Source organism: Gymnoscopelus microlampas (genome assembly GCF_963454915.1).
Source record: "Gymnoscopelus microlampas genome assembly, chromosome: 6".
NCBI lineage: Eukaryota > Metazoa > Chordata > Actinopteri > Myctophiformes > Myctophidae > Gymnoscopelus > Gymnoscopelus microlampas.
The window spans coordinates 47,957,571-47,969,850 of NC_139943.1; the positions used below are offsets into that span (position 1 = coordinate 47,957,571).

The following is a 12,280-nucleotide window of genomic DNA, read 5'->3' on the forward strand; positions in this document are numbered from 1 at the left end:
TGACGATTAATTGTCACACAAAATAATTGCGATTAACAATTTTATTGTGTTTTTTTGAACGACACAGAATACACATTTTATTTCCTTTAAAACACAAACCACAGGAGGTCAGACATCAGCATATAGCCAAGCCAATATACAATACTTGGCTAACGGAAATTGCAATGCTAATGTCCTTAGAATTAACATGGCTGTTGAAATGAACAACCATGGTTGTGGTCGATCATCTGGTTGAATCAAAGTCATGGTTGGCACCGAACCACACTGACAGGGTTAATGATTCCACTCCCTATACTAAAAATAAACACATTCACAGTCAAGTAAGCTGTTTTGAATAGTAGGCTTACAGACTCACAAATGTGATAAGTGAGTAATGTATAGTAACTATAAATAGACTAAAATGTAATAATGTTATACTTAAACAAATAGCAGAAATAGCTGATCTACACGCATACAAGTCAAATGTTATAATATTGTAGATCTGCAATTAATGAAAAATGTTAGAAAATGGAAAAAGGAAAATATTCTGACGATTCTGCCAAATAATTTCGATTATCTCAAATCATTTTGATTGGGCAATTATGTAATAATTGTGAATAGAGCTACAAATGTGATCGAAGCATGGGTGAGCAGCACAATAAAGGATGTAAATATTAGGAGCGCCTGCTCCAAATAAATAGCCATCTACAATTTGTAGCCCCATTACGAACCTCTCACTCCGCTATACAGAGAGGTTCGTAATGGGGCTAACGAATTTGTAGATCGGCTATTTAGACTATTTTTAGATAGATAAAAGTATGAACATTTTTCTACATGGAATCGATTATGCAATTATTATTATTGCAATTAGGCAAATACGGTATGTAATAATTGTGCCAGGCCTAATCCTGACTGCTACAGCAGAATCCATAGCAGCAGGTTGTGTATATAAATACGTATGGGGCAGCAGCTCCCAGATGCGAAATGAACTGTTTAGAATAGGAAGGATTAGTGCTCATTAACCATCCGTGGATGCATTTATCCTTTACATATTTTTTAGCTGTTATTGTTGTGGTTAGTTGTTCACTCATCTAAAGATTGTCAAGCACCCAACTAAATCTTATGGTCTAATGTGGGAATGCGTTTCTCTTTGTCCTTTGTTTTGCAAATTGTCTGAGCTGAGCTGTCTATGTTTGGGTTGTCCTTGTCATAAAATGAAAAAAATAAATCAATACATGAATGAACAGGGGTTCAAAAATTGGCATTGCTAAAAGGGGAGTGGCGGCACTCATTAGGATGCTGTCCATAATGACCTACTTCCAATATACTTTTATTAATGTTTGTCATGAAACAATTTGTATACTTTTGTTTGTGAATGAGAAAGAGAACTAGGCGCAACTGTTGAATTGACTACTCCTCCTGTTCATCGCTCAATATCAATGTGTATGGTACATGGGTCAGAGCCAGTGGTCAATTTCCTTTTAAATGTGGTGAGAAGTGCCATTACAAAAAATCTGATATTTCAGGAGGTAACTTCCCTTTGGCATATGACACAAATCAAAAACTATTAAAGCAATAAGTTCACATTGGACGAGATTTATTAAAACATATGTACAGGTTATTACAAAACGTTAGGGGTGTGGCGGGTGACAAACAAGTTAAAGGTGGTGTTATTTTTGTTCAAATAAGCTCTATATTCCTATAGTAATCATTGCTAGTGGTTGTTCAATGACAGGGGTCTCCCCATCTCTCTGGGTCTTTAGTAAATGGAAAATAAAATTTCAGGTTGGGATACAAACTTCATCCACTTTTCATTAGATTAAATTGTGGTGACCCACCTGAAATGCATTTTAAAGAGCTGGAGAGATGAGGAGACCCGTTACTGAACAAACACTAGCAATGATTGCTATATATTATTACCGTATATATATATATTACTATATATAGACTATAGAATATAGAGCTTTAACTTCTTAACAAAACTGTTTTAACCAAAACATTTTACTTATAGCACCTTTAACACAAACAAAAACTTTTCTAAACAGTTATCGTGAAAACAAACCTTATAGAAATGACAGAACAGAAAAACAAGTGGAAAACTGAGAACAAGTGAGTCCACTGAACACAACAATGATTGTTCTAATGCTACAAGGCAGGGTTGGCAGCTCAAATTAACACCGGTACCGCTTCGTTTTTTTTGTTCTACCCGTACAGACAAAGGATAGAGATTAGATACGGTTCTCAGATGAGTTTTAACAAAACACTGCATGATCCATTTTCCACTCCCACAAACAGATCAGACAGGAAGAAAACAAAAATTAGGAGATGAACAAAAAAGGAGGAGATGACGAAATGAGACTCCTGCTATTCGAAATAAGAGCCAATGATCTCTTATCAACAGTCGAAACTGATGCCCCAACCAAACGGACAAACAAAAAAAGAAAAACATGAATAGCAGCAGGTAAAACTTTTTTTTCTTTCTTTTTTTTGTACATGGCAAAAGTTCCACTCATTGCCTCCAAAGTGCTCTTTTTAACAGCAAATAGTTCTCAGACACAACACTCCCACCTTCTCCTGGGCATCAAGCGTTCATTCGACAGGCAGTAAGGTGCGTCATAGCGCGGCTAACGGGGGTGACTACATTCATACTGAAGAGCGCGTCGCCGGAGGGTTCAAACCCGACACCAGCAGAGTTTTGTCGGACATGCATGTTTGCAGTCTAACCCTAACCCTATGTAGCTTTGTGGAATGGAAAAAGTACATTATAAAAAGGTATAGTAGCTACCTTTTAAAAGGAATGCATTTTCTTGCAATTTCAAGAAGAAAAGTCCACTTATAAGCTTAAGCTATGAAAACCTCTGGGAATGAGTCCATGTTGACAATGGAGTAAAAAACTGTAATTCTTGACTGAGCTTCACAGATGGGACAGGAAAGTAACTGTTGTTGCCAACCATCCCGCTGCTTGGATTCCGAAGCCTCTGTAGTCAGTTGACCTCCTTTTCATCCCCTTCTTCAAACTTGTGTTTTAGAACTGGAATTAACCTCCTCTGAGCAACGGTGGACCTGCTACAAGTGCCTGTGACAAGTGCCTGGTAGAGAGGACACATTTTTCAGCTACAGCCAATTAATGTCGTCTAGGTTTCTGGTGTCAATTTCCACTCCTTGGTTTAACAGTCCAACCACAGAACTGACTGAAACCTCTCGATGAGTGTGCACCACGTTTTACTCACAAACCCATGACAAATTCCAAATGAAACGGTCTCATTCAGAGTCCATGATTAAGGCAAATAGTTGCCACCCCATATCTTTAATCTTGAGTGTCAGTAGATAGTAAGGCTGACTGATCGGTTCATCTTCTTGCCAATGAGTCTGGACTCTCTGGAGGTTCTGGGGTTGGACTGGAGCGCGGTGGAACGGGTCAGAACACGGTCTGTGGTCAGCACCTTCTCTTCAGCAGCTGCCTTGGCTATCTGGGCCTTCTTCAACTCCCTGAGAAAGAAAAGGAGATAAATCAAAAAAATGTCAGTAAGTGCTTCCTGATGGCTCATAAAACGTTAAAATCTGTAATCTTGGACATATATAATTGTCACCTTGGAGCACGCAACCAGAAGACTTTTCATTCATTCAAGTATTGTTGTTGTTATCATCATCTTTTAATCTGAATACTTACTTGAGGAGAAGGGCGTTTTTGAATTTCTCTGCATTGAGCTCTACTCTAAGCTGGTCTGCCCTCTTCCTGGCTGCCGTTAGAAGCACCGGGTGTTTAATGAGGTCAGAGGTCGAAGGTCGTCTAGCAGGGTCTGGGTGGATCATCAGCTGGGGACACACACAAACACAAGAAGATCAGAAAAGCTACTAAAGCAGATGGCACAGAACAGAACCAAAAAATCAGTTGTAAAATACTAAGACATTTTTATTGTGTCAAATGCATTAATTTCAGAAAAAGAAATATATCATTATATATGATATTTAATATATACTGAATAGCCATAAAGAAATACAACAGTTACAAGTCATTCTAAAACATACTGTCTAAGGAATGCAAAGCAGCCAGGTGCTAATACCATTTATTGACAGATAAAGGTTTTTGGCAAGTCTCTGTCAAGTCCTTACCTTGAGGAGACTGAGGAACTCTGGAGATATCACTTGTGGCATGGCGGGAAGTTTGCCCTGGCGTATCTCGTGCCACTTGTCCCCGTTAGTGGGAAGGGGTTCGGCCCCTGAGGCACTGACCACAGTCAGAGCCAGGGCAAAAATATCTGCCTTCATCAGGTTATGGTAGTCCTGAGAGAGAGATCAGAAGTAAATGTGAATTTATTGTAGCCAGAAAGTAGCATCATGATGAGGAAAAGTGCTTGTATTGATCACTACAAGAGGCAAAAGACCAACAGCAGAAGAGCTATATCAGAGGCCAAGCATTCATACATCCTGGCTGAACAAAACACATTTTATGTACTTTTGTCACAACCTGCCAGTGAAAGATCAGAGTGAGCAGAGTAACTAAGTATGAACCTAGTCGACAAACAAGGTAAATAGTCACATAAGTAGAGTCTACGCTAGAGTGAGAACAATTTAGTGCCTCAGAAACTAGGATACCAGGGAAACATCAAACCTAGCATCTGCCTGAACAACATGCAATCTAAAAATATTCTTAACATTTGTAGTCACAGGAAAAAAATATAAAAATAACCAACTTATATATGCATAGAAAGAACTAGCTATCTACGGTAAATCGGTAATACATATATATATATATATATTTAAATGTGAAAAGACGGGATACACTAGTAATTGAATAAAAAGGTGATAACAACAAAGTTTCCAGACAAGATGAAACTAACCTCTTGTAAAACTTCATTAGCCAGGTACCTGCTGTCTCCTTCCTCTACCTGTGGATTGTTCACTCTAGTTACATGGCCAAGGTCACCTGGAGATAAAAGTTACATTATAGACATTTAGCTGATGCTCTTATCAATTACAATGATTGCAAACAAGAATTAGTCCCGGAGGACTGCATTTCCGGTTGTGAATAGTGCAGGATCTCAGTAGGCTATAGCCAAATGTAAAAGTAGTTTTGGCAAATAAATGATGACTGAAAAGACCCTTGCTAGTAGGAAAAATATATATATTTGTAGATAACTGTAGATTTGCTGTGCTGCATGTGTCATCGTGTGTAGAATGTTAATTGCCTCAGGAATCTAACTGCACAGTTTAACAGATTATAATTGTATTGCAAACCACATTATTCTGTGAAAAGACATAATTTTACAAGTTCCTCATTTCCCAGTGTTTACTTGTGTAATGCTGTGTTCACACTAGCAGCAAAATAAACAACCAAGCGCTGCCAGTTACATTGCTGCCAAGTTGCCGTTGAAACGTTGCTGACACGACACTGCGTAACTGAAAAAGGGTTTAACAGCACAAAGAACTGATTAAAAAGGCGAGAATTCGTTTTTCTTCTATGTATGGAACGTAGCAGGAATTGTAGTAAGAGATAAGGGGAGTGAAACAAAAACAAATGATTGATTGATGCATCACTGCGTCATTGGAGCGCTAAAAGAAGTTGACGGCAGGCGCCAGCTATATATTTTTGTAGCCTTTGTCGTCTCACACGTGTCAGGCGTCAGTATGTATGTTGGCTGGCTTCCATTGAAAATGGCCAGTAGCCTGTCGCTTGGTTGCTGATAGCAGCATCAGGCAGAAACATGGGCAGCAATCATAAAGCAGTTTGGAGCTTTGCAACGTGGCAACACACAAACAAAACAACAACAACAACAATTTAACTGTTAGCATTAACCTTTTAGAAATGTCTTACTGGTTACGGGTAAAATGGTTACCCATAAACATCCCTAACTAGAATATATTCAAGAAGAATCTTCAAACAGTACTGAACTAAGGGGAGGAAGAAGAAAAAACAACAACAACAAACAAGATCAAAACAGTACCAACCCATGTATTGTTTCAGGTAGTAATTCTATTGATCACATCCAAAGTAACTCTTACCTATTTTGAAGACCACACTGGCTGTTAGATCCTCCTCTTCTTCATCACACGTATCTGTATTGGCTACAGACCTCCGGGAAATGAAGATGTTACCTGGGAAAGAGTACAATTTTTGATTAATTTACAGATAAGGAGAAATCAGCTTGGAATAACTGAGCTTTGATTCCACAACCATTCAATTTGTTGAACATGGTTAATTATTCATGTATTTTGAATTGTTGTATAATTGATGGATTTGTCAATTATGTTTTACTGGCATTAATGCTATTAATACATGCATTACATAGCAGTACATTTCCAGGCACTTACTTGGTTTAATGTCCATGTGTACAAGTGAGGTGGAGTGGATGTGTTTGAGTCCTCTGGTGACCTGCAGTAGCAGGTCTTTGAGTTCCGGCTCAGACAGGTAGTGGAGTTGCCGGTAGTTCTCTTTGATGACATCGGACAGTGTGCCGCCGTTACAGTATTCATTTTGAATCAGCATGTGGTCGTCTTCTGCCCATGCAGAGTGGTAACGCACCACATGGTGGTGCACACCCAGCACGGCATGAGCGTACACCTCTCGTAAGGCGTTCTGCCTGGGGTGGGAGTGGAGGTGGTGAGGGAAGGAGGAGACATAATGGGTTTAATTAGCATACATCTGGGTTAGGTCTCAGTTTACAGTGCAGGAAACAGGATATCAACTTCCAGCTAATGAGCTATATTGACACTGGCTGTCCACAATCTAAACTTCGAGGGAATCTTTCATTTCAACCTTGTATTGACCAAATATCAGGACAGAATAGTTTGGCTATAGTACTCTTGGCTTGGTGGGGCTATAACACCTTTATAATATGCAATATATATCTTCAGAAAATGAAGTGTCAAAAGGAAAATTTGACTTTGGCATTCTGTTGCCATTTCTTGATATGATCAGTTACACATAATCAGTTCTAAGCATTTGCTAATCATATTTTTTCTTCCCAACTACCTAACATAATAGTACTTATTTGCAGGTCTATAGTGTAGAGAAATAACGTTTAAGATCAATCACAATGGCTTTTGTGACTTACTCATCAACCGATCCTGCCAGAGGCTTCTTGGATTTCTTGACGGCATAGATGCAGCCATCCAGTCTCTTCACACATTTGAATACAGCGCCAAACTCCCCAGAGCCAATCTTCTCCAGCTCATGGAACTCAGAGGTATACCGAGACATCATGTGGCTCTCCATCATGGTGATTCTCTGGTGAAAGATGCACAGGGACAAATAAGTTCAACAAGCTTTGCATTGATAAAATGTTCTTAATAACAAGCCCGGGAAATGTGGTCTTTTCACCACAATAAGGCAGGTATGAAACCAACATCAAAATCCAAAATCTCGATGTCAAAGCCAGATGGTCTAATGGTATTTAGGATTAGGAGGTATTTAGTAGGTAATGGTTAAATGTTTAAATGTTCTTAGATTTAAATGAATATCCCATTCCTATTTCACCAGCCAAAAATAAATAAACAAATAATAATACCTGGAATTTATATAGCGCTACTTTACATAAAGAGTCATTACCTTAGATGGGGGGAGAATTTCCTCCTCTCCCTCACCATCACTCAACTCCATGTCTTCCCCACATGAGCTGTGAAAAGAAAGACAACATTGTTATTACACATTCTATACACCAGAGGGCAGTAGTAGAGAACACACATGATGGAATTCAATAGAAGCCATGCGGTCTTGGTTTCATGCCAAACCCCCTTTGCCTAGTCATGCTTAGTCAACGGATTTAACGAATCTAGTTACTATAACAATGGGCTACAATCAATGTCCATCATTACCGACAGGTGCATGTGTTGGAGAAAGGGTATGCAAGTTGTGGTATACATATATCTATCTATGTAGTAAAATGTGTTCAGACAAGTCTTTGTGCTGTCTTCTATTGCCCTATGCTCATATTACTTTAAATAATTACAATAAAAACATACCCTGCAACTAACTAGAATGGACTTCAGACTTTAGTCTTTATCACTCCGGTCTTTTGGATCAGGTTATATGAATTAATTTATGCTAGAAGCAGAACAAATCCAAACAACAATGAGACATAGGCTACTTGTGTCTCATTAGTATAGTTACTCTCAAATAGATACCACGTGACTCCACTATAGCCACAGTGCCCTACAGGCAAAACCATTTCCTGCTTGTGACTACACAAGACCACAATTTTGTTGTTAAGTGCTTTTGCTAGTACTACACTAGGGGTGCAAATAGCACATTTACAAGCTTAAAAGCACCGAACTTGACAGGTTGTGACCTTGTACATCGTCTATTTTTGGTCCATTTTGTGTGACACCGTTGTACGACGAAGAATAAAATAGGATGTGGTTAATCAGACTAATGAATTTAGTTGGTTGGTTATAATAATCAATTAGTTGATAATAAAAAATAAAAATAAATAGCTTCTTGATTATGTGATGAATCAAAAAAGTTAGCGCTAGAATAATCGCTATGAAAATAATGCAGCCTTACATTGCACAAGCTACATCTTAAATAAAGCAAAGACTCGGCTATGAACTTGTTTGTTTTGGTTGACATACTCATTCCAATGCGACCGCTTCCTGCTGTTCCTCTGCTGTGTGGCGGACTGGATGAGCAGGGAGTCTGGGGTGAAGGGGTTAATGTTCACCAGAGGGGTCTGGTTTCTCCTCGCACCTCCACTCTCCACCACCGCCGCCTTCTTTGCCGTCTCCACATTGGTAAACAGGGCCACTCTCCTGCTGGAGGAGCCGCCCGCACTGCCCCTGGCCCGGGACAGCAAGCTCTGAAAAGGTAGAGAGGTGCATCGGGTTAGGATAGAATGAGCAAAACAGACAGATAATGCATTAACCCCATTAAGACCTGAGGTCGAGTCTACAAATGCCTTCTAAATCAGTGGTTCTCAAACTGTTTCATAATTCACAATTAAACATTTTTCAAACCGTTAAGGTTTTTCAAAAATGTTCAAAAATAGCAGATGTACAAGCTCGCATCGTGGCACGAAGTGATGCGCTGTGAGCTTGTATAGCTGCTATTTTTTAATAGCCAACACTAAAATCTAAAATGAGTGACAGATCCTTTCTCGTTTGTAATGGGTCAATAACACAGCATAACATGAACAATTTAAATATGATAGTCTCCTATGTAGAGATGAATAGGATTGTACTCAATAGTTAAATAGATGGCAGCTTGAGAGAAGTTTCCTCAAGCTAAAGTGGTAAATTTACAGATAGAAACAATGAGGAAAAACTAGTAAAATGTACTGAAAATGTTTCTGAAAATCTGATATGTCAAGACACAATACTACTGAGCTCATTTAATTTGTCTGGCTGACAAGTCACAAGACCCAGTTTTTTAAATGTACACATGTATGCATTACATAACATATACATGTGTACATTTAAAAAACTGGGTCAGTGAATCAGTGGGTGGGTTCTTTAACTGGGGCACGGTCAAAGTTAAAGGACAGAACAGTGAGCAAAACAGTCAGTCAGAATTACGTAATGGTAGACACAATACTACTGAGCTCTGACAAGGCTGACAAGTCACAAGACCCAGTTTTTTAAATGTACACATGTAGTGCACATGTAATGTATACATGTGTACATTTAAAAAACTGGGTCAGTGACTCAGTGGGTGGATCCTTTTAACTGGGGCACGGTCAAAGTTAAAGGACAGAACAATGATCAAAACAGTCAGTCAGAATTATGTAATATGGTACTGGTATTTAAAAGAAACTGGGTCAGAGGGTGGTTACTTTAAAAGTTAAAAGGTTCAAGTGAAATTCAAAAAATGCATCACACAGCAGCATTATTCCAGTTCTTCCAATGACTTGACAGTGCCAAAAAAAAAGTCGACAGTCTGGTCTTCCAATACAAATAAACACATATAAGTTATTTGGATAATCTACTTGAGGATGAACACACAAGACAAAGACACAAATGAATAAACAATCCATGGGAAAGAATGTTTTCAACAATCTTCCTTCTAGTTATTCAGATACTTATGTTTTCAAAAAGCTTTTCTACTAGTTATTCAGAATGATACTTGTGTTTTCAAAAAGCTTTGCTTCTAGTTGTTCAGATACTTGTTTTCAAAAAGCTTTCCTTCTAGTTATTCAAAAGCTTTTCTACTACTTATTCAGATACTTGTGTTTTCAAAAAGCTTTTCTTCTACTTATTCAAATACTTGTGTTTTCAAATACCTTTTCTTCCAAAGTATAGTTTCTTATTTGGGCTTGCTTCCAAATATGTTGTAATTATTATTTAAACCAGTGCAGTGATTCTCGAATATTTTCATGTCATGGACCACCCAAATTAATATGTAGCCCATTTGTGTTAGAATGTTATAAAACAAAATATAGGAATATTCCACATTTTATTTCTTGAAAATAGCAGCAAACGTTTTTCTGTGGCTAGCGTCTTTGGGGCTTGTTTTTATTGACCTGGTTGCATATTTCTCTCGCAAAATCTGACAAAACTGCCCACTGCTGTTAGTGCACCTAGCTGGCCAACAAGCTCAACAGTTATTCCTATTAAACATGACTTAACAAACCTTTGGTGTGTGTGGTGTGTCGAATAGCCGCAGCTTCCTGAAGGTTTTGTGGGGAGGTGTGTCGGGGCAGTCCGGGATGATGGGGGAGCTGTCCCCCATATTGTCCTCCTGGCCCTCCGGAGAGCCGTCGTAAAGCCGATTAGAGCTTTTCCTCGGCGACGGCGAACAGCCGACGAAAGTCACGCTGCCGGCCCCGGGGGAACCAAAACGAGACGGGGAGTCGAAGCTCTCGTCCTGATCGTCCCACAGATCGTTGTCCCCTGCGCTCCGGTCCTCCAGGGGGCTGCTGCTGCCCTTCTCGGCGGCTTCCCGGCGGCCATGGACCGGGCTGTCCAGCTCCGCGAAGCCGGACTCGGCCCCGGTGCTGAGGTTGTTGACGTCCTCGATGGGATCGTCCTCCCCGTCGCTCGACGATGTGAACTGGAGCTTCTGGCGGAGGATCGGTCGCCCCTTGGGAGACCGTGGGGCTCCTCCGCGTCGAAGTGGATTGTAGGTCGACATGTTTGGGGTTCCAAAGCCCCACTTCTTCTCGCTGCTACCACCACGAGCCCTCGACACGAACCAACACGGCCGTGAGATTGAAGATCGCGGCGTCGTTGTAGCACAAATCAACGGTTTAGACTACAACTACCTCGTGATAAAAGGTACAAACAAAGTAAAGTGACCGCTGTTGAAAACCTTAAAACTTTGCTAACATGTTAGATAAAGGTTAGCTAGCATGCTAACCAAAACACGCCCCATCCAACGTTGAAAAATGGCACCGATCACTTTATTTTCCTTCTGGTCCGAAGCCGTTCCTTGTGAATTAACTTAAAACAACGACAAGTCCGTTAACATATTAAGAGTTCAACGACAATGTATCGCCAATCAATGCCTCGTCGGTCGCTTATTCCCAGTTTAGAAGCACGTCTGTGTGGTTGAAAGCCGTTGCAATGTTTACAAGAAGGTTTGAATGAGCGGAGATATTGGAGAAGTTCTGTCTTCAGTGTCTTCCTATCGTCACGCGCGTGGCAAAGGACTTCCCGCGACCGTTGGACAACGTGATCTTCCTCGGCCAATCACAGCGCACATAGAAAGTTTGAAACGGGGGCGTTCCGGAGAGAAGTGGGGGTTTCGGAGGGCGTTACGTCATGGGCAGGGTTGCCATGTCCACTTACTATAAGCGACTTTGGCTTGTTTTTCTGTTAAGTCGCTTGTAAATATTGGTAGTTGCGGGTTTTATTGGGTTTTTTGGGCTTGTTTCCAAAGTGTACTTGCTTATTTTATGTAGGCTTATTTCCAAATGTTTTCATTATCATTTAAACCAGTGGTTCTCAAATATTTTCATTTCATGATGGACCCCCAAATTAATATGTAGACCTATTTGTCCTCCTAACCCCCATCTGAAAATATGTTATTATGCCTGGGACCCCCGTACCATATTTCTGTTGTTAGAATGTTTAAAAAATCTTCCAAATATTCCACATTTTATTTAATTGTTTTTAAAATAGCAGATCAACAAGTGCTCATGTGGCCTATAGTTGCTTCTTTTGGGCTTGTTTTCCTAGACCCGTTTGCTTATTTCTCTCACACAATCTGGCAACGCTGAGGTCGATCTGGCGCGAACGGTCGCCTTTCATCCCCTTGTGTTTGCATGGGGGAGTCAAGTCTTCCATCGGGTCAGACAATTAACATTAGCAGGCCTGCGGACAATGTGGCGATGCGCCCATTGTTTAGACGCATAATGATCAAAGCTGA

General features: G+C 40.0%; 1 protein-coding gene across 1 annotated transcript; it reads right to left on the reverse strand.

The window, feature by feature from the left end:
* Window positions 1-1,565: 1,565 nt before the first annotated feature.
* wee1 (WEE1 G2 checkpoint kinase) lies at window positions 1,566-11,533 on the reverse strand. Its single transcript, XM_084060044.1, has 10 exons — window positions 10,544-11,533; window positions 8,551-8,774; window positions 7,529-7,595; window positions 7,035-7,207; window positions 6,292-6,560; window positions 5,983-6,075; window positions 4,821-4,906; window positions 4,093-4,263; window positions 3,650-3,795; window positions 1,566-3,468 (listed from the first exon to the last, which is right to left on the reverse strand). Exons 1-10 carry the CDS (start codon window positions 11,042-11,044, stop codon window positions 3,300-3,302), a joined length of 1,899 nt encoding a protein of 632 aa, XP_083916170.1. The 5' UTR covers window positions 11,045-11,533; the 3' UTR covers window positions 1,566-3,299.
* Window positions 11,534-12,280: the final 747 nt, after the last annotated feature.

Bases quoted from the DNA above. Each gene is read 5' to 3' on its own strand.
- wee1 (XM_084060044.1), bottom strand. From the start codon at position 11,044: ATGTCGACCTACAATCCACTTCGACGCGGAGGAGCCCCACGGTCTCCC. The intron at 6,561-7,034 runs GTAAGTCACAAA...CTCCCACCCCAG, and splicing joins CTGGCAGGATCGGTTGATGA to GCAGAACGCCTTACGAGAGG. The intron at 3,469-3,649 runs GTAAGTATTCAG...TTTCTTTCTCAG, and splicing joins AAAAACGCCCTTCTCCTCAA to GGAGTTGAAGAAGGCCCAGA.